Genomic DNA, 21,677 nt, shown 5'->3' with positions numbered 1-21,677 from the left:
ATACCCCCCCCCACGCAAAGTCACCCCCCCTGACCAGATAAAGTGACACCATAGAGCCATATTTAAATACGCATGCGTACTTGCGAAAACCGGTCACTTGTTGGTTCTGGAAAGGATATTTTTGTTAGGTCGATAGGACTGAATTCGGGTGTTTTGAATTTGTTCTTTCTCTAACCGTTTTTTTATCTGCATACATTTCGGTAGGTGGCCTGCATACTTTGCACATTCGGTTGACAATGTAATCTACACGTGTCTGTTTAAACGAACATTGGCTAGCTAGTAAAGTATTGTATATAGAGTTATTTTCCTGCATTGTTAGCTAGCAAGCACAACTTCGCTACCTAACAAACTAAATGGCTAACATAACGTTGGCTATCATGTCGGAAGAACTTACTTTGTAGATATGGCACGTTGAAACAGGCTTTATCTGCCCACTGTAGAGCCACTTAGTTGCCCATGATATTTGATAATCAGGCGTGAATCTCGACGTCCTTTGTTCCAAGTTTTGTTAGCATTACAGGAAATTGTGGCTTGTTAGCTAAAGTTAGCTGCTATGGGAGTTTCGCAGGTGCCACACGAACAAGCAAGGCCTGTCTGAACGGGCATATTGCCGGAAGGTCCCCGTGCTCATACTAAAGCCTACTATCTTGGAGGGCAACTAAGCAGGCTAGCTAACTAACTTCACCTAACTACATTTTTATTGTATTTTATATTCATAATGACAAAGCCAGGTTACAATGTCAACTTTGAAAATTATCCAAATGACCAGGTGTGGCTTGCTAATTAGCTAGCTAAAATATAGCCAGAACAAGGCATAGCATAGCTCTCGCATGGGCCTAAGGTTACAGAAATCCTGTTGGGCAGAGCACGTTCCCAACTAGCTATACATAGCCTGCTAATGTTGACTAATTATATTGACGGTGCGCAATCAGACGTTAATGTTCAACTTTTCTCATCCAGAGTGTCTTTTATGAATAATCAAAAGCAGCAAAAGCCAACGCTAACCGGCCAGCGTTTCAAAACGAGGAAAAGAGGTAAGTTGGGCATCTTCATTGTCGACCAATTTGCCTCTACTTGTTTGGTTCACCTAGTTGTGTCAACATGGTACCGGCGGTGAAATTATGACATGTTTTTCAACAGATGAAAAGGAGAGATTTGACCCTACTCAGTTTCAAGAAAGTATCGTACAAGGCTTGAATCAAACTGGATCTGATTTGGAAGCTGTTGCAAAATTCCTTGATGCCTCTGGCGCCAAGCTTGACTACCGCCGGTATGCAGAGACACTCTTTGACATCCTGGTGGCTGGCGGAATGCTTGGTGAGTTCAGATCTTTAAGTAGTGTTGAAAGTCAGTAGCTTTCAGGGATCCCTTGCCTCCTTCCAAAGTCCCACCCATCTGACCTTCTTCTACAATGTGCTTTGAGGAGGAAAGAGGATTCTGGGGAAGTTTTAGAGGAAGTGTAGTGTTGGATGTCAGTTTCCATTCCATTTGGAAAGCTGCTGTTGTCCAGATTAGCACACTGACACTCTCTTTCTCCCCCTTCACCTGTCTGCAGCCCCAGGAGGGAGTATATCTGATGACCTGACCCGCACAGAGTTCTGCCTCTTCACTGCACAAGAGGACCTTGAGACAATGCAAGCATATGCTCAGGTAAGAGGATGTGGAATTAATTTATTACTGCAAAGTATCTATATCAATGCTGTATAATAACACATTTACCACAGTGTCATATCTTACTTTGTTTTGAACCTGTAGGTTTTTAACAAGCTGATCCGGCGTTACAAGTACCTGGAGAAAGGGTTTGAGGAGGAGATCAAGAAGGTGAGACAGTTGGTTTGAACTCCTGCTTGGCAGTTGGCACTAATGAATGTTACACACAATGGAACCTGCATGGATTATTTGAATGGGATATTTTATTTTCACAACAAAGAACTAAAACATTTACCCTGCAGGCTCATTATTTTATCTACTCCGCAGTTGCTGCTGTTTTTAAAAGGGTTCAACGAATCAGAGCGCAACAAGCTGGCCATGCTCACTGGCATTCTGTTGGCCAATGGAAACATATCAGCTGCCGCCATTGGAAGTCTCTTCAATGAGAACGTGGTCAAAGAGGGTGAGTGTCTGCCAGCCCACCACTATCTTTACTTGGACCTGTCCAATAAGAGCTGCTTGTTTTCATTAGAATTTTTCCCAAATGTTTGGTTACGGTGGCCCCAAATGAACATGGCCCTCTTCACTGGAAACTTTTTGTTAAATGGTCTCTGAAATGGACACAGTATTCGGGCACATTGTATGAACCCAATGTCTCTGAAATGAACATGTTTTTAGTTCATACAAAATAGTGATTTGAGTGCTGTCCATTGCAAGGTACCTGCTGCTTTGACTGTTGCTTTATGACTGTTTGCAGGAGTATCTGCAGCCTTTGCTGTCAAACTGTTCAAGTCCTGGATCTACGAAAGGGACATCAATGCGGTTGCTGTCGCTCTCCGCAAAGTCAGCATGGACAACAGGCTGATGGTAAAGCTACAATTCCTTACTTTATATACCCCCCCCCCCCCCTTTCCAAGCATACCAATACATATAGAAGAGTAAGGGGCGGTTTCCTCAACACAGATGAAAGGGATAGTTCTCCAAAATGATATACATTTCCTTCCAACATTTATTGGCACTGGAGAGGCTGGCTGACGTTTTATTGGCTCTTAATCAACTGTGCTATTGTTTTTCCCCCACATTGTTTGTAACTTATTTTGTACATAATGTTGTTGCTGCTACTGTCTCTTATGACCGAAAGGAGCTTCTGGACATTAGAACAGCGATTACTCCCTTTGAATTGGACTAAGAATTTTTCTTTAATGAGTCGGATGGGAGAGATTTACTCAAGTCACCGAACAGGCCCTCATCCCCGTCATTCACAGGAGAAAGAGGTTTTGCGGAAGGAGATCGAGGTGCCTTGTGAAGATCTGGCGACGAGTGACTAATCTGCCTTTGCCATCCGTACTATTAGCCAATGTACAATCACTGGAAAATAAATGGGATGAACTAAAAGCATGTATATTTTACCAACGGGACATTAATCTGTAATATCTTCTGTTTCACAGAGTCGTGGCTGAATGACGACATGAGTAACATAAAGCTGGCGGTTATACAAGCTATTGGCAGGATAGAACGGCAGCCTCTCTTAAAACCTCTTAAGGATAAGCGGGACGCAAATGTCTCAACTGGCCAATTGCCAGGAGAAATGCAGAGCGCCAGATTCAAATAAAATTCAAACTTTCATTAAATCACACGTGTAAGATACTCAATTAGAGCTATACTCGTTGTGAATCCAGCCAACATGTCAGATTTTTAAAATGCTTTTTGGTGAAAGCATAAGCTATAATCTGCACCAGCAGTGAACAAAGGAGCTAGCATATTACTACCCTGCAGGCGCTACACAAAACTCTGAAATAAAATGTATAACATGCATTACCTTTGACAAGCTTCTTTTGTTGGCACTCCAATATGTCCCATAAACATCACAATTGGTCCTTTTGTTCGATAATTCCGTCCATATATATCCAAAATGTCCATTTATAAAGAGCGTTTGATCCAGAAAAAAACCGCATACAAAAACACAGCGTCACTACAAAATATTTCAAAAGTTGCCTATAAACTTTGCTAAAATATTTCAAACTACTTTTGTAATACAACGTTAGGTATTTTAAACGTTAATAATCAATCAAATTGTAGACAGGACAATCTGTATTCAATACAGGAAAGAAAAGAAACCAGCGCTGCTTTTCACGATTTGCGCAACTCACAAAAGTGTCCCCAGTTCTGAGTTGGCCTACTTCTTCATTGCACAAAGGAATAACCTCAACCAAATTCCAAAGACTGGTGGAAGCGGTAGGAACTGAAAATAGGTTCCTATGAAATATCCCAATGCAAAGACAATACAGGAAAGAGAGGGGAGAAGAAAAAAAACCTGAACAGTTAGTCCTTGGGGTTTTGCCTGCTACATAAGTTCTGTTTTACTCAGACATGATTCAGTTTTAGAAACTTCAGTGTTTTCTATCCAAATATATGAATAATATGCATATCTTATATTCTTGACATGAGTAACAGGAAGTTGAAATTGGACACGCTATTTATCCAGAAGTGAAAATTCTGCCCCCTAGCTTTAAGAGGTAGTGGTCTATGTATATTTGTAAACAACAGCTGGTGCACGATATCTAAGGAAGTCTCAAGGTTTTGCTTGCCTGAGGTAGAGTATCTCATGATAAGCTGTAAACCACACGATCTACCTAGAGTTTTCATTTGTATTTTTCGTAGCCTGCATACCACCACAGACCGATGCTGGCACTAGGACAGCACTCAATGAACTGTATACTCCATAAGCAAACAGAAAAACGCTCATCTAGAGGCGGTGCTCCTACTGCCGGGGACTTTAATGCAGGGAAACAAATCAGTTTTGCCTAATTTCTTTCATCATGCTAAATGTGCAACCAGAGAGAGAATTCTATCCTCCTGATTCCTGCTTACAAGCAAAAATTTAAACCGTAACCACCAGTTACCCGGTCAATAAAGAAAGTGGTCAGATGAAGCAGATGCTAAACTTCAGGACTGTTTTGCTTGCACAGACTGGAATATGTTCTGTGATTCTTCCAATTGCATTGACGAGTACACCATATCGGTCACTGGCTTCATCAATAAGTGCATCTACGACACAGTGACTACGTACATACCCCAACCAGAAGCCATGGATTACAGGCAACATCATCACTGAGGTAAACGGTAGAGCTGCTGCATTCAAGGAGTGGGACTAACCTTGAAGCTTATAAGAAATCCCACTATGCCCTCCAACGAACCATCAAACAGGCAAAGCATCGATACAGGACTAAGATCGAATCGTACTGCAACAACGCTCGTCGGATGTGGCAGGGCTTGAAAACTATTATACTACAAAGTGAAGCACAACCGAGAGCTGCCCAGTCACACAAGCCTACCAGACGAGCTAAATAACTTCTATGCTCGCTTTGAGGAAAGTGACACTGAAACATGCATGAGAGCATCATCTGTTCAGGATGACTGATCACTCTCTCCTCAGTCGATGTAAGACCTTTAAACAGGTCAACATTCACAAGGCCGCAGGGCCAAACGGATTACCAGGATGTGTTCTCCGAGCATGCGCTGACCAACTGGCAAGTGTCTTCACTGACATTTTCAACCTCTCCCTGTCTGAGTCTGTAATACCAACATGTTTCAAGCAGACCACCATAGCCCAAGAACACTAAGATAACCTGCCTAAATGACTACTGACCCATAGCACTCACATTAGTATCCATGAAGTGCTTTGAAAAGCTGGTCATGGCTCACATCACCATTATCCTAGAAACCCTAGACCCACTCCAATTTGCATACCGGATCAACAGATCCACAGATGATGCAATCTCTATTGCACTCCACACTGCCCTTTTCCACCTGGACAAAATGAACACCTATGTGAGAATGCTATTCATTGACTACAGTTCATTGTTCAACACCATAGTGCCATCAATGCTCATCACTAAGCTAAGGACCCTGGGACTAAACACCTCCTTCTGCAACTGGATCCTGGACTTCCTGATGGGCCACCCCCAAGTGGTAAGGGTAGGTAACAACACATCCTCAGTCCCCTCCTGTACTCCCTGTTCACTCATGACTGCATGTCCAGGCAAGACTCCCAACACCATTAAGTTTTCCGATGACACAACTGTGGTAGGCCAGATCACTGATAACGACGAGACGGCCTATAGGGAGGAGGTCAGAGACGTGACCTTGTGGTGCAAGGATAACAACCTCTCCTTCAATGTGATCAAGACAAAGGAGATGATTGTGGACTATAGGAAAAGGAGGACTAGACACGCCCTCATTGACAGGGCTGTAGTGGAGCAGGTTGAGCGCTTCAAGTTCCTTGGCATCCACATCACCAACATCTAACATGATCCAAGCACACCAAGTGAAGAGGCCACGACAAACTCTATTCCCCCTCAGGAGACTGAAAAGATTTGGCATGGGTCCTCAGATTCTCAAAAGGTTCTACAGCTGCACCATAAAGAGCATTCTGACTGGTTGTGTCACTGCCTGGTATGGCAACTGTTCGGCCTCCAACCGCAAGGCACTACGGAGGGTAGTGCGTATGGCCCAGGCTTCTAAACCGCTTCTACCCCCCCCCCCCCCAAAACCATAAGACTCATGAACATCTAATCAAATGACCACCCAGACTATTTGCCCCCCCCACGCTGCTGCTACAGATTATCTATGCATAGTCACTTTAACTCTACCTACATGTACATATTATCTCGACTAACCGGTGCCAATGCACATTGACTCTGTACCGGTACCCCCTGTATATAACCTCACTATTGTTATTTTACTGCTGCTCTTCAAATTATTTCTTTTATTTGTTATTTTCTTAACTGCATTGTTGGTTAAGGGTTTGTAAGTAAGCGTTTCACTGTAATGTCTCTCTATACCTGTTGTATTTGCCGCATGTGACAAAATGTTATTTGTAAGCCACGTGTCATACTAATTCCACGGACACTCGCAGACACTCAGCCTTTCGCCCCTCCGTTGTACTTGATTGATTTTAAGGTCACTAATTAGTAAGGCACTCCCCTCGCCTGCTTGTCTAGGTCTTAATTTAAAGGAAAAAACAGCAGGCACTAGGCCCTCCATGGAATGAGTTTGACACCTGCTGTATGCAGTCTATGCTTTGGTATCCCTGGCACTGTTTCCATACGATAACATTTTAGCATTTGTGGCGAATCCCATTAGTCATGGGACCGATATTAACATTTCAAACCATTTTCAAATGATCTATAAGTGACTGTGCTTCACAATCAATTTGAGATACTTTTGGATGATTTGGACATGTTCGACGAATTCTAATCGGTCCCATGACTTTTTAATGCTGAAACGTTAGCATGGTGCGAGGGATACTTCACCAAAGCATGGATTTCTGTCATACCTTATCCGTAGACTGCTTACAGGGTAAGGAAGCAAGTATACTTTTGTAATTTGGGTGAACTATCCCTTCAAGACTAGTCATAGTCTAAAAAACATTGTCTGTTAAACCAGCTTAAGTTTTTATATAGGCCTTTTAGATTTAAAACAAAATAAATATTGAATGGGAACTAATTACTTGTATCAATATCTGTCACAGGAACTCTTTCCTGCCAACAAGCGGAGCTGTGAGCATTTTTCAAAGTACTTCACTGACGCGGGACTGAAAGAGCTGTCAGACTTTGCCAGGAACCAGGAGGCCATCGGGTCCCGTAAGGAGCTGCAGAAAGAGCTCCAAGAGATGATGGCCCGTGGGGACAACTTCAAAGATGTGAGACTTATTCTTATACAGTGGGTTAAAAATATTGGGACAGTGACACATTTGTGTTATTTTGACTCTGTACTGCATGCAGCACTTGGTTATTTGAATTGCAATGACAGGTTCAAGTGCAGACTGTCCGCTTTCATTTGATGGTGTTTTCATAGATCGGATGAACCATTTGAGAAATTACAGCACTTTTTGTACATGGTCCCCATGTTTTTTTTTATGGGACAAAGTATTGAAACAAATTCACTTGTGTATTAAAGTAGTCAACAATTTAGTATTTGGTCCCATATTCCCAGCATGCAATGATTGTAGTGTAATATCCAAGAAGACTAGAGGCTGTAATCGCTACTGAAGGTGCTTCAACAAAGTACTGAGTAAATGGTCTAGTAACCAGTTTTACACTGTACAGTTCATGTAAGGAAATCAGTCAATTGAAATACATTTTAGGCTAATCTATGGATTTCGCATGACTAGGTGCAAAGCCATGGGTGGCCCTGGGGGGGCATCAGCCCACCCACTTGGGAGTCAGGCACACCCATGGGGAGCCAGACCCAGCCAATCACAATGAGTGTTTCTCCACAAAACTACTTTATTATAGACAGAGAAACTCCTCAGTTTCATCAACGTACTGGGTGGCTGGTCTCTACCGATCCCGTAGGCGAAGAAGCCGGTTGTGGAGGTTCTGGGCTCACATGGTCTGTGTTAGTGAGGCTGGAAGTACTGCAAAATTCTTTAAAATGACTTATGGTAGGGGAATACATTTTCAATTCTCTGGCAACAGCTCTGGTGGACCTTCCTCAAGTCTGCATGTGAATTGCACGCTCCCTCAACTTGAGACAACTGGGACGTTGTGTGACACAACTGCACATCTTAGTGGCCTTTTGTCCTCAGCACATGGTGCACCTGTCTAATGTTTTAATCAGCTTCTTGATATGCCCACACCTGTCAGGTAGATGGATTACATTGGCAAAGGAGAAATGCTCACTAACTGGGAAGTAAACAAATGAATGTTTTTTGGTGCGTTTGGAGAATATCTGGGATTTTTTATTTCTGGCTCATGAAACATGGGACCAACCCTTTACATGTTGCGTTTTATATTTTTGTTCGGTGTATATATGCTTGATAGCTGGGCATTGTTCATTGACGTGTTCCCTGCTGTGTTTAGATAATTGCCTACGTCAGGGAGGAGATGAAGAAGACCAACATCTCTGAACAACTGATGATCGGCATCGTGTGGTCTAGTGTCATGAGCTGTGTGGAATGGAACAAGAAGGAAGAGCTGGTCTGCGAACAATCTATCAAACACTTGAAGGTAAATGTCTTCTGCGGTCTTGAACCGGTCTCTTGCCAAAAAGATTTATCAATGAGACAAACCTAGATGAAGGTTAAATTAGTTGCTGCTAAATTAACTTCAGATTAGCGTTTTTTTTGGAACTGTATGGTATTGGAAGAGGAGGGTGGAGCGGTACTAATATAGGCCAGATTGGAGCATGATTAGGTTTTAGTTGGCTGGTTTTAGTCCAGTCAACCACCTTGTGCCCCCCCCCCCCTCCCTGTATAGCAATTTAAGAGTGTTGGGCCAATAACTGGAAGTTTGCTGGTTCAAATCCGCAAGACGACTAGGTGAAAATACTGTCGATGTGCCCTTAAGCAAGGCACTTAACCCTAATTGCTCCTGTAAATTGCTCTGGATAAGAGCATCTGCTAAATGACTCAAATGTAGGTGCTTATATTGCTGCTTTGCTTGCCCCTGACATTGTGTCATTGCAACTAAGAATCTGTTCTTAATTGACTTGCCTATTAATAAAAACAGATTGGATGAATGGGAACTAATTGGTCCTCTCTCCACCACAGCAATAGTCCTCTCCTGATGGTGTTCACCTCTCAAGGAGCCTCTGAGATCATCTAGTCCCTAACCCCCCATCTTTCTCTCTTCTCCACAGCAATACAGTCCTCTCCTGAAGGCATTCACCTCCCAGGGAGCCTCTGAGATCATCCTGCTGGTGAAAATCCAGGAGTACTGCTATGACAACATCCACTTCATGAAGGCCTTCCAGAAGATTGTGGTGCTCCTCTACAAAGGTGTGGGCCCTGGTTGAAAGTAGTGCACTATAAAGGGAATAGGGTGCCATTTGGGATACAACCTGTGTGTGGGGGGCACAATGGCTCTCATGTGACATGTTGTTTAGGTACCATGGTGTGCCCTATATGGTGTGCACTCATTACCTTTGATCTGAACATTCTAATGTTCCGTGTTTCGCCTTCTCCCAACACAGCGGATGTTTTGAGTGAAGAGGCCATTCTTAAATGGTACGCAGAGGCCCACGTTGCTAAAGGAAAGAGTGTTTTCCTCGAGCAGATGAAGAAATTCGTTGAGTGGCTGAAGAATGCAGAGGAAGGTAAAAAGAAACAGTGTTTAATAGTTACCTTTTTGAAAATGATCTTAATATAAATGTTGCTGTAAATTGTAATGTTCTGATTTGACTCGACTCTTTTCTGTCTTCCAGAGTCTGAGTCCGAGGACGAGGAAGAGAACTGAGAACTCAACCCTCCACATGTGCATTTTAAACAGCACAGTAGGAGCAGTAGAATGTTTTTGTTACTGAAGTGCTAGTCTCTCCCAGTCCTGTTTTCTTATTTTACCTTCTGTTTTCTTTCACCCCTCTCCAACTTCAACATTTACGTTTTAACTCGAGGGCTGTGGCGTGAATGGGACACTCCTTATTACATTTTGTTTTAAACTTACCCTTAATGGTTCACACGTATTGTGAATTAAAACCTCAATCATAAGATTAACAAATTAAGTGTTGATTTGTTTGGAAAGAAGCAGAAATGACCCCCTTTTATTAGTATTACTATTATGCCTTCTGTGTTTTGGAAATGGAACATTCCACTTGATTAAGATACTCTATTGATGTTGCTGCATCCAGTCTGATATCCCTGATACTGCTGTAACTGTTAATATTGCAGCAGTGCGCCTTCTTGCTATGTGACTTAAAGGCACCCTAAAATGACAGGTCATTGCCTTCTCGCCAAAGGTTTTACCCGGTAGCCCTATCCTCATGTTAGCTCCTTTCCTGACCTTTGCCTTTTGGACAAACCTGTAATGAACAGTTGAATTGGTGATCGGATGAACGTTGTGCAGTGACTCATCTTGGTAGAACCACCTCTTGACCTGACTGACATCCTCTCTGGAAGATGCAATGCCAGCTAAGTAATATTGGTTAATTTCTTTAATCTGATTAAACCAATTATTTTTTAAAGAAATAAAGATGACTAAAATTCTTATTCTGATTATTTATGGTATACATTTCTTGTATGTTTGGTGTGTAGCATTGCGATCAATTACTAAACTTTGGTGCCTGCTGTACTAATACAACTCCACCTGAGGTCCCAAATGCACACACAGCTTCATGTTATTACTGGGTAAACCTGATTTTAATGAACTACACAATCCACAGTAAATGGTCGTGACTGATTTTCTACGGCTGTGTTTACACAGGCAGCACAATTCTGATCTTTTGCCCAATTATTGACTAAAGATCTGATTGGTCAAGTTAGTGGGGAAAGTTCAGAATTGGACTCTGTAAACTTGGCCTAAGAAGGTATTTTACATACACATTCAACTCATCAGTCAAATAATATTTATTTTGAAAGTAGTTTAATGATTGTGTTTACAAGTCAAATATTTTTTTTTACTTCTTGTACAAAAATGCATTTTTCTCCTTCAAACAGCTTCTCATTGGTTGCTATGTGAAGAGGACAATTGTCTTACATAAGTTAGGAGAAATTCAAGTATGTTTACAACAATGTTACACATTACAATAGACTTGGAGGTAGGCCTATAATTCTATTAATTTAATACATTGAGGTAAAAGTGTATTGCAGTCAGTGTGCAACATCGTTATTTGTTTTGGATAATTCATCCAAATATGATTGTATTTTTATTTTGCATGATTTTGAAGTAATTTATTATATACCCAAATCGGTGCAGTCAATTCTGTTCCTGCCTTTTAAATTATATTGTGAAATGGCTGAAACCAACACTGTAAAAGTGTGAAAACATTTGATTCGTGTTATTTCCTGATAGTTGCTGGTTGAAAATACAATCTACACAGGCCCTTCTGATCAGCAGGTTTCCATGGGTGTGAGTTTTGGCTTTCCATGGTGACATCACCATGTGATTAATTGGTTAATAGACCATGACCAATAAGAGTTCCAAACCCCTCTTCCAATAATGGCTAGTTGTCAGTTTACCCTTCCCACTCAGACCACTCCCAGACAGTCCTAGCAAAAATTGCTTGAAAAAGTTGTGCTAAAAAGCTTCTTAAATGTTTTTTTTGTGTGGAATATATTACAGAAAGGTATTTTGTTAACTATAAATTATTTGATTATATAAAAACAGTTGCATTGGGCCTTCAAAGGTGCAACCAATACTGCACAAACATATGCAGAACTATTGTGTTTGTGGATTGTGAAAAGGCGTATGCAAGTAAACATTTCTCAATGTATAGCATTGAGCTCCCAAAATGAGTGTTTAATGTGTATGTTACGTTTTCTTTTGATCTACACCATGTTACATTTGACATAGAATATGACTTGATGTTGTGGTAAAGTTTCTAAACACCAAGTCTGGTTGCTTCTGCTCTGCTAGCAGGTGGGGCCTACATATAACACCTCATATTTGGATTCAAGCACATTTTGTATATTGTTTTGCCTCCCCCATTTAAATTAAGTGTACTATCCTGGTTAAGATGAATTTAAATATTACTGCTACCAAAGTCTATTTGGAACTATTGAATTGAGTTTGAATGGCAGTTAGAATTCATAATTGTCAAGCACGTCACCCTCTCTTCAGTTGGCAAAAGATGAATCAGCCAGGAGAGCTAACCAGTCCGCTACTCCACCGACGAACCGCTGCACTGCCTAGGCTTGGGTTACAACCATGTGACTGGCTGCATGGGGGAGACGAGACTGTTTTTTAGGAGCGCGACACTAGGGCTTACTATTTCTGATACCGAAATAGCCCACTGTCAGGTGGAGCCTTACACATTGCGCTCGATTTCCAATTTGACCAAAACACGGTGGAAAAGACGCACATGTAGTGAACGGAAAGTGCATTTCAGTGGGGGGTTTTTGTCCTAAGATTTTGCAAAAATATGTACAAAGTTAAATAGTTTTTTTCCCACTCTTAGGTACATGTAAACATCCGTGTGACTTGGTATGCATCCTTGTTGCATCCTTGTTTTGACAGTAGTGCGTGACCATGTCAGATGGCTGTGTGCTTTCCTCCATCTCTGAGCTGTGAGAGTAGAGAAATTGTAGTAGTTTACATTGAAATAAAACCATTGGAATACTATTGATTGGGATGGCTGTTATGGAATTGCTCCAATCTTAAAGTACTGACCCATTATCTAAATGTAGCCAAATCCCATCCATTTTATTTTATGAGATTACATGCAGCCTTCTATGATAGCCCACAGCCTGTCAACCAATATATACTGATTTATTTTGAGGACTCACCATTTTCCTCTGGTTACTGAGACAGAAAGTGCATATGGGCCTGAGTGGGGGGCTGCTGCTGTTGATGTTGGTGCTGCTCTGCAGGATGCTGTGGTACCCGAGACAGGGCAGTCCGTCCAAACACTCGTCCCCCAGCAGCAGCACGTTGGCAAGGTGGGAGATGTAGCTGGACGCCAGGCGCAGCGTCTCGATCTTGGACAGTTTCCTGTCGGCTGGTTCTGTGGGAATGAGGGTGCGCAGCGCGGTGAAGGCCGTGTTCACGCTGTGGGTCCGGTCCCGCTCCCGCGCGTTGGCTGCTTGCCTCTGTTTGCTGACGCCCTGCAGACGCCTGCTGCACCCCCTCTCCCTCTGCCTGGCCCCCTCCCGGCCCCCTCCCTGGGGGCTACAGCCGCTGCCTGTCGACTTGTTGTCGGAGCTCTCCTCGCTTCCGCTATCCAGTTCGTCCAAGTCGGAGAGGAAACCGTCCGGTGCGGCACCCTGTTCGCTCCCTGTGGACTTCATGGTGGACCTGGCTGGGTGTCTAAGGCGGGGGAATGAGTTGGGATCTGGGACTGGCTCTGCTCCTGTGTCTGTTTCATGGCGACTGCTTTATAAATGCAGAGTGAAAATAGCACCTGGGACCAGCTGCCGGCCGTGTGATCCGGTGACTGGGGGTGCGGGGATCCTGCGCTAACTGGGCTCACGCCATCCCCTTGGCAGAGCATCATGCCATTTCTTGAATAACGGATCCTTTCTGGGCCCGGTCACCATGCATGTGGCCTCTGGAAACGGAAAGACAGGTGGAGGCTGGAGAGGAGAATCCACTGGTCGTGGTTCTTTGGGTGCTTGAGGTTTATATATATATATATATAAAACCCCCCACAGAGAGCCAGCACACTCCCACTTTGCTCCTAACCCCTGTCCCTTGACCCCTAACCCCTCCATGTTTGCAGATCTTTGGGAGGTGGAAGCAATATGGTGGAAGCTTGACCATCACACTGCTTATACTTATCCAGCCCCTTCAGCTCTGCAAGCATTGAGGGGTCGGGGTGTGACAGTGTGACTGCAGATGCACGACATTAACCTTCTCCCACTCTCAGCCCATGTAAACACAGTCGTGATGTGACTCTCTACTCCCTCCATCACGAACCTTCATTGTCTTATCTCCTGCTTCCTGGAAGTCTTTCATCTTCTCCCGCTGATTCAAATGCCGGTCTAACTTACCTGAAGCCTCAACAACATACACCCAATCGCACAAACGTCTATTGCAGGCTGTGCAAAGGTCACGAAAAGATGATAAGGCTAATCTTGACACAGTGAAACCATTCCTCCGGTTTACGCGAGGCCACTGTGTCAGGCAAATGGCTGATGTTTAGAACACGTTGCATCGTGTCACATTAGGATGTGTGTTCCTAGAAATCCTGTCACTATTATTTGGTGAAGTGTTTCGGGGGAAGTGGTACTTCGTTACAGCGTGTCAACAATTCTCAGAACTCAAATTCAAACTCTGTTCAAACCCCAGTGAAGGAATCACTCCTTGGTCTTAGAGTCATGACACCAGCTTCAGTGCTCTCCGACCAGGACCGTGAGTGAGTGGTCCAGGTGTATCAGTCACACTCCAGCTGTTCCTCCACCCCATGGCAGTCTCCCCATTAACTTGTGCCATCTTTAGCCTTGATATAAATATCTGTGAATGTACAAGTCACTTATATAGTGTTACTTCTGTCAAATTTCAGATCATCATACCAAGATTTTCATCATGATACCAACAATAGTTTTAGTGTTCCTGAGAGCAATGTAAGTTGTGTGAAAAGAGAATATATAACCACAGCAATTGCATATCAATAGGTTGGAATGATTTCCAAGGGCCAACTGAGCTAATCAACGCAACCATATATTGTGGAAATGAAGATATTAAACATTAGGGGAGTTGATTTGTATGTCCGTTGTCAAGTTGTTGTTTTGGTATTTCAGGTCTACACTACGGGTTATATAGCAATAGACTGCATGTCATCACTAGATGGCAATATAGCACTGGTGTGGAATTACTACGAGCCATTTGGACAGAAGTACTTTTGACAGCCTTTCTTTGTGTAGGTGGGCCTGGGCATACATCCACAGGAACGGAGCTGTGTCAGCCGTGTGTGGGCTGTGTGACAGCACATTGGAGACTTACTAGTGACAAGTGCGTGACATGTTTGACGTAGCAGCTCTGTCACTAACACTGCTGACAGAGGGAGAAGAGCGAGAGGAGAGGGAACGATTGGTGGGAGAGAGAGGAGAGCGAGAGAGGAGGAACAAGGAGAAAGAGAAGGAGAGGAGAGGAGGGGGCTGAGAGATTCAAGGAACAAGGTGCAGGTCTACATGCTTGTCTGTCTGTGCTAAGAGAGTGGTGTAGTTAGGTGTAGCTCAGCTTCTTCTTTCATTTAGTAGGGTAACATTAGCAGCTGCTTCTCCCCTTCGCTTCTGGACCATTATGCAACATTGGGAAACTTTGCACTTCCCAAATCACTTTGATTACCACCCATAGATGTGTACAGGCACATTTGATTGGTAACTAGGGAGGGTTTAGAAAGATCAGACAATGAGCCTGAGGACTAACGAAGGACAGGGTGAAAATAGAGAGAGAGACATACAGAGAGAGAGAGAGAGAGAGAGAGAGAGAGAATAAAATAAAATGCATTTGTATTTGTCACATGCATCGTAAACAACATGTGTAGACTAACAGTGAAATGCTAATTTACGTGTCATTTTCCAACAATGCAGAGTTAAACATAAAAAAAATAGAAATTGTGGCACAAGGAATATATACACAGTGAATAACGAATAACAATAACGAGTAAAAATAACATGGCTATTTACAGGCAGTGCCAGCACAGAGTCGATGTGCAGGGGTAAGAGGTCATTGAGGTAGCTATGTATATATAGGTAGGGGTAAAGTGACAAGGCAACAGGATAGATAACAGACAGTAGCAGCAGCATATGTGTTGAGTGTGAAAGTGTGTCTGTGTGTGTGTGAGTGAGTGTGGCGTCAGTATGCATGTTATGTGTGTTTGGGCATATGTAGTGTGTGTGTGTATGTGTGTGTTGGGGTTTCAGTGTAAATATGTGTGAGTGTGTGGGTAGAGTCCAGTATGTGTACATAGGGTCAATGCAGAAAGTCCAGGCACCGATTTGATTAGCTATTTAGCAGTCTTGTTTAGCAGTCTTATGGCTTGGGGGTAGAAGCTGTTCACGGTCCTGTAGGTTCCAAACTTGTTGCACTAGTGTTGCTTGCCGTGCGGTTGCAGAGAGAACAGTCTATGGCTTGGGTGGCTGGAGTCTTTGACTATTTTTTTGGGCCTTCCTCTGACAGCACCTGGTATGGATGGCAGGGAGCTCAGCCCCAGTGTTGTACTGGCCCGTACTCACCACCCTCTGTAGCGCCTGCAGCCAGTCAATATGCTTTCAATGGTGCTGCTTCTGAGGATCTGACAGACATTCAGACAGACACAGAAAAGGTAAATGGCGGTTGTAACTGAATTTGCCGGAAAGGAAGATACATTGTCATTGCCGTGACAAAATGAACAGCGTTTTTATTTAACGTGAGCGATTGCGTTTATTCCAAAAATAAACACATTACCATAAACTAATGTCTTTCAGCATCCTGTGAGGGATGAACAAGCAGAGAACACAACAGTAATTTCCCTAACAAAGTTTGTTTCGCTCGTCAAAGTTTTGACCGTGAGAGACAATCACTGAGGGTGGATCGCAGGCCTTCCCGTGATATTTACCATCCAGGAGTTAGTGAGGGGTTGCCACAGAATTATTCGGAACACTATTTCAAAAGCAGAGGCTGCTTGCTTGGGTTGAACGAGAATTAGCTGCCAGTATGTAGAGTACGGGGGATTAGAACAAAGCTACACAAACATCAACTGACTTGCAAAAAGACTAATCCTACTGAGCTCAAACAGGGCAACTAAGACTGATTTTAATGAGATTTGAAAACCGAAGACAAAAGGCTGCTAGAGCAGAATAGCCTGTCAAAATTGGCTCAGAGGTGATGCAGTTTGGTGATGGTTTTATCTGTTAATCCCCATTTCCTCCTCATCCTCCACCTCCAGTGACTCACACAGTGAACATCTGTGGCCCCTGGGCTAGGTAGGCATCCCTCTAACCCCTATCCCCCTAACTCCTTCACTGCATAATTACCAGGGGGCTCATTTATAAATGGTTTGGTATGCACATATTTGATCATAAATTGTTCATGGATATTACAAAAGGTGTACCACAGGGGTCAGTACTGGGACCTGTACTCTTTACTATTTACATAAATAATAATGGTATATCTGTTAAAACTTGTAATATTAATCTGTATGTAAACAACACTGTTATAAACAAAAAATGAAACGTCTTCAAAGGTCCTCCAAAGTAACAGTCAGTATCTGGTGTGGCCACCAGCTGCATTAAGTACTGCAGTGCATCTCCTCCTCATGGACTGCACCAGATTTGCCCGTTCTTGCTGTGAGATGTTATCTCACTCTTCCAGCAAGGCAAGACAGAGTCCTGAAAAAGGGACGTTTCTTTTTTTGCTGAGTTTATACGTCATTGCCCCAACTGTTGACCAGGCTTTGATAGAGCTGCACAAAGCAAAATGGGACCATCACGCTCTCCCAGAAGCTTGGCTGGTGAGTAAAACCTGTGAATTCAGACAAGCAAAAGATATGATGGTACGCACTCAAAAAGATGTTGCATAAAGCTTACTTAATTCCTTTAATTATTTTCACTGAATCAGGGATATTCTACACAGACATTATGGCTTTGCAGCCTGCTTCAGTGTGTAAGTACAAGGCTGCAAAGTGCGGACCCATCACACCTTTTCTATGTTAGAGCTGCAATCTGACCTTGTTCCCTTAGAGCTGCAATCTGACCTTGTTACCTTACAGAAACTGGTTGTCTTAAAATTTGTACTTATTGCTGGCAAGACTAAATATATGTTATTCTCTAGTTCTCACAGGGGGTTGAGGGGAGGGGGGATGCATAGGTCACATCAGGGTTAATATCAGAGGTCAAACATAAGACACATGTTTCAGATGGACTACATATTTATTAATTGGACGGTTCTCTCGTTGATCGGGTTCCCGCCTACAAATTCCTGGACATTTGGATTGACCAAGTGTTATTGCTTATGAAAAAAACAGACGGACGAGCTTGTGAAAAAGCTAAGATTTAAAGTGGGCTCCTTTTTTATAAAATAGATCTCGCCTCTCCCTAAATAGCAGGAAGCAGGTTGTACAGTCAACCTTCTTGCCAGTTCTTGATTATGATGACACCATTTATCAGATTGCAGAAGCCACTACTCTTAGACCTTTGGATGTCGTCTACCACAGCGCCGTTTGTTTTTATCAATGGTGACAGGTTTAATACTCACCACTGTATCCTGTATCAAAAGGTTGGCTAGTCCTCATTTAAAGTCCCGTAGATCAATTTATTACTCCCTATTTGTTCAAATCCCTACTACACAAGCTTCCAACTTACCTAACTTTGTTGTTAATGTATATGTATATATATTTATTTATTTGTAAACATGAGATACATAACCCGGTCACATGGTTAGTTAACCCTTGAGATTCCTCGGGGCTCCACCGAATTAGGTTTTTAGCTTTAATTAGGTTTTTAGCTTTAATTAGGTTTTTAGTTTTAATGCACCTCATTACTGGAACCAACTGCAAAATAGACTGCAATTGGACACTCTGATGCCGCTTGGGAAAATGTAAATATTGATTGGGGAACTATTTACTAAGTAATGTGGCTGTTTTCCTGATTGTTTGTTGTGCTGAGTTTGTTTTCTGATTTTCATTTGATTTGGTCTATGAATTGTATATGCAGGGCTCCTTTGCAAAAGAGACTCTGATCTCAATGGTGACTCTCTGTTTAAATAATAGAAACATTACACAATCCACATTTCTTCTCACATTTGAAGAAATCATTGCATGCAGAATGAGGATCGAGACTATGTATTGTACATAACAAATGGACTTTAATATCATACATTGCCTGGGTTTTATTTGTGAGTATTGAAAAACCCTATTTGATGATATTTACAACAGTATGAAATTATAAAACATCAGATAACCAAATAAATAACAATTCCAAGTGAGTTTTTAGTTTGATCGTAAACTGCCAACTTGATGAGTTTGTTCCACAGTAAAAAGGACTGTGTTGTGCTTTGTTTTAATCTTTAAAAAAAAAGCCAGACTTTAATAGATAAAATACAGTATTACTGGTTCTAAGAAAAAAAATTATACAAATATTATACATACATTGGTCATGTACAGATCCTAATGTTTGGAATTGTGCCGTATATTACAATTTTGTTTTTGAAGAAACAAAAGCCGTGGGCATTGAGCATCCTAATAGTCAGTGTGGTGGTTCCATTAGGAGTTTCATTGTCTTGTTTCAGCCCAGCTTCTTCAGTACATAGCTCCCAGTCCTCCATTAGCCTCGTGGAATTGGGAGCTGAAAAACACCACACATATTTTGGCCACACTTATTCCACCGTGCATCCACACAGTCTTGAAATGGACCAGCAAATGCAAAAAGCTGGAAAAGCCCCCCCACCAATAAGAGATTACTGACTGTCAGGTGTAAGCCTAGTGCTCAGCTTTCAAATTATATTCCCAATTCCTCTCTTGATTCCAGTCACAGTAAGTGCTGGGGGATGTATCTACTTACCTTATGGGAACACAGGACCCCTGAATACCCTTTCCTGCAGGCACATACATTAGGGCGGATACACCGGCTCCCATAAAGACACTTCTGTTCACAGAATGCTGTAGAAAGGATAGAGAAAATCACAATGCAGAGAAGAGAGAACGTGTGTGTGAGAGAGAGAGAGAGAGAGAGAGAGAGAGAGAGAGAGAGAGAGAGAGAGAGAGAGAGAGAGAGAGAGAGAGAGAGAGAGAGAGAGAGAGAGAGAGAGAGAGAGAGAGAGAGAGAGAGAGAGGCAGCAGGTGAGGGACAAGTCCTAAATCAGCCTCGCATCCTAATAACGACACTGTCATAACGACAGAGCTGACACTAATCTCTCTCTGCTCATATTACCACCCTGAGGATTCTGGGTAAGTCCCAGAGAGGGGTCCAAAATGGAGCCATGGCAACACAGTTACCATAATCATCCCATCAAACCTCTGAATCATTGCCATGCATAGCTAAATGTGTACACTGTGACGGAGTCTGCCTTTGAATTTATGACAGAAATGATTTTATTATGCACTTGGATACCCCTGTGTGGACTGAATTCTCTCTGCTTCTTGTTCTGAGTTTATAGATTTTACTGCGCTGTATATTTGGGAGAGTTACTTACAGCTATTAGTGGTTTGATAGAAATAAATAAATAGGGCGGAGGCAGAGTAAACAGAAATGATGAATCATCTTTACGGAGGGCGACTTCACTTTAAAGGGAGTTAAGTACTTTTCTCATGACTCCCGAGTCATTCTTCAAAGTCGCGTATTGGCTGGTTAATGCTGGGATGCTGAACGAGCTTTATGCAGGAACTATTAGTGACACTCTGATGAGATGTAGCTGTTAGTGTTTGTGTGTGTGTAACAAACACACAGCTGATTTGTAACGTGGTTAACGTGGACCAGGTGATAAAAGTTGTTAACGAGGAGAGCTTCTTCAGCATGGTGGTGGTGAGAGTGGGCTGACGAGGGACGTTTTAGAAACATATGAAACTGGCAATAAACGTCAATGAAAGAGAACTATTGCAAAATATACTGTGTCCATAAAATGTATATAGTATGTAAAAGCTGGAAGTAGAAGCCTAAGTGTTATTGTTTATTAGTTTACTCCAATTAGGGGAGGGGTGGTAGGGTTTGTGGGAAATAATAAAGGATAATATTTTTGAAAAAAATATATACATACATTCATATATATATTTCCCCAAAAAATATATGGGGATTGGAAATGATGCAGACAATTACATTTATGAAAGCCACAATCTATCTGCATTATTAAAGCTGATCTTCCCCCTTAGAAAATAAATACATTAATAAAATAAACGTCAATAAAGATTTTTATCAGTTTAAATCAGTCTAAATCAGTTTCTCATTGGTAAGCGTGTGTGTGTGTGTGTGTGTGTGTGTGTGTGTGTGTGTGTGTGTGTGTGTGTGTGTGTGTGTGTGTGTGTGTGTGTGTGTGTGTGTGTGTGTGTGTGTGTGTGTGTGTGTGTGTGTGTGCGTGTGTGTACAAGCAGGCTCGTGTATGTAGGCGTACTTACGGGCTTGGCATAGCATGCCCTGCCAGCCTGGAGGACAGTGGCAAGTGTTATGGCCAACACACTCTCCTCCATTCAGACACTTCTGTAGACAAGTGGCTGGGGAGAGACAAACACAACACCAGTCAACTCACAAACCACTGCTTATGAATGAGTTATGTATGACTTATGAATGAGTTATGTATGGCTTATGAATGAGTTATGTATGGCTTATGAATGAGTTATGTATGGCTTATGAATGAGTTATGTATGGCTTATGAACGAGGTATGTATGGCTTATGAATGAGGTATGTATGGCTTATGAATGAGTTATGTATGGCTTATGAACGAGTTATGTATGGCTTATGAACGAGTTATGTATGGCTTATGAACGAGGTATGTATGGCTTATGAACGAGGTATGTATGGCTTATGAACGAGTTATGTATGGCTTATGAACGAGTTATGTATGGCTTATGAATGAGTTATGTATGGCTTATGAATGAGTTATGTATGGCTTATGAATGAGTTATGTATGGCTTATGAACGAGTTATGTATGGCTTATGAACGAGTTATGTATGGCTCAT

General features: G+C 42.4%; 4 protein-coding genes across 7 annotated transcripts in view; 1 reads left to right on the top strand and 3 right to left on the bottom strand.

Annotated features, from left to right (window-relative positions):
- The window catches only part of aox5 (aldehyde oxidase 5), a 30,898-nt gene extending 30,261 nt beyond the window's left edge, over positions 1 to 637 (bottom strand). Inside the window, exon 1 of the mRNA XM_046323246.1 lies at positions 395 to 637. The gene's annotated coding sequence lies outside the window, so the exon portion shown is untranslated. The remainder of the gene's footprint in view (positions 1 to 394) is intronic.
- LOC124010597 (basic leucine zipper and W2 domain-containing protein 1-A-like) lies at positions 57 to 10,639 on the top strand. 2 transcript variants are annotated; one of them, XM_046323247.1, is made up of 12 exons: positions 57 to 200; positions 961 to 1,034; positions 1,141 to 1,317; positions 1,556 to 1,650; positions 1,756 to 1,821; positions 1,978 to 2,113; positions 2,408 to 2,517; positions 7,184 to 7,354; positions 8,517 to 8,663; positions 9,295 to 9,433; positions 9,628 to 9,750; positions 9,859 to 10,639. In XM_046323247.1, the coding sequence occupies exons 2-12, from the start codon at positions 971 to 973 to the stop codon at positions 9,888 to 9,890; spliced, it is 1,260 nt and encodes a 419-aa protein (XP_046179203.1). In that variant the 5' UTR covers positions 57 to 200; positions 961 to 970; the 3' UTR covers positions 9,891 to 10,639. The 2 variants fall into 2 exon arrangements, with proteins under 2 accessions (XP_046179203.1, XP_046179204.1); XM_046323248.1 differs by lacking the exons at positions 57 to 200; positions 961 to 1,034; positions 1,556 to 1,650 and having other exon boundaries at positions 1,240 to 1,317.
- A 260-nt stretch (positions 10,640 to 10,899) lies between these two features.
- On the bottom strand, positions 10,900 to 13,463 carry LOC124010599 (basic helix-loop-helix transcription factor scleraxis-like). The gene is made up of 2 exons (XM_046323250.1): positions 12,875 to 13,463; positions 10,900 to 12,653 (listed from the first exon to the last, which is right to left on the bottom strand). The coding sequence occupies exons 1-2, from the start codon at positions 13,373 to 13,375 to the stop codon at positions 12,621 to 12,623; spliced, it is 534 nt and encodes a 177-aa protein (XP_046179206.1). The 5' UTR covers positions 13,376 to 13,463; the 3' UTR covers positions 10,900 to 12,620.
- Positions 13,464 to 18,852: 5,389 nt separating this feature from the next.
- The window catches only part of si:ch211-246m6.5 (von Willebrand factor D and EGF domain-containing protein), a 48,598-nt gene continuing 45,773 nt past the window's right edge, over positions 18,853 to 21,677 (bottom strand). For all 3 annotated transcript variants that reach the window (XM_046324887.1, XM_046324886.1, XM_046324885.1), the window contains 3 exons: positions 21,115 to 21,210; positions 19,568 to 19,665; positions 18,853 to 19,351 (listed from right to left, as the gene is read on the bottom strand). In XM_046324887.1, coding sequence (XP_046180843.1) covers positions 19,331 to 19,351; positions 19,568 to 19,665; positions 21,115 to 21,210 — 215 coding nt within the window. In that variant the 3' untranslated portion in view covers positions 18,853 to 19,330. The remainder of the gene's footprint in view (positions 19,352 to 19,567; positions 19,666 to 21,114; positions 21,211 to 21,677) is intronic.

Source organism: Oncorhynchus gorbuscha, linkage group LG23, assembly GCF_021184085.1.
Source record: "Oncorhynchus gorbuscha isolate QuinsamMale2020 ecotype Even-year linkage group LG23, OgorEven_v1.0, whole genome shotgun sequence".
Taxonomy (NCBI): domain Eukaryota; kingdom Metazoa; phylum Chordata; class Actinopteri; order Salmoniformes; family Salmonidae; genus Oncorhynchus; species Oncorhynchus gorbuscha.
Note: the sequence above shows the minus strand (reverse complement) of the source record. Positions and strands in the feature narration are given on the sequence as shown.

What these genes read in the sequence shown, in the direction of transcription:
- LOC124010597 (XM_046323247.1), top strand. Translation starts at nt 971, where the DNA reads ATGAATAATCAAAAGCAGCAAAAGCCAACGCTAACCGGCCAGCGTTTC. An exon ending in GTGGGGACAACTTCAAAGAT is followed by an intron (nt 7,355 to 8,516) that starts GTGAGACTTATT and finishes TGCTGTGTTTAG; the next exon opens with ATAATTGCCTACGTCAGGGA. An exon ending in AATCTATCAAACACTTGAAG is followed by an intron (nt 8,664 to 9,294) that starts GTAAATGTCTTC and finishes TCTTCTCCACAG; the next exon opens with CAATACAGTCCTCTCCTGAA.
- LOC124010599 (XM_046323250.1), bottom strand. Translation starts at nt 13,375, where the DNA reads ATGAAGTCCACAGGGAGCGAACAGGGTGCCGCACCGGACGGTTTCCTC. An exon ending in TCAGTAACCAGAGGAAAATG is followed by an intron (nt 12,654 to 12,874) that starts GTGAGTCCTCAA and finishes CTACTCTCACAG; the next exon opens with CTCAGAGATGGAGGAAAGCA.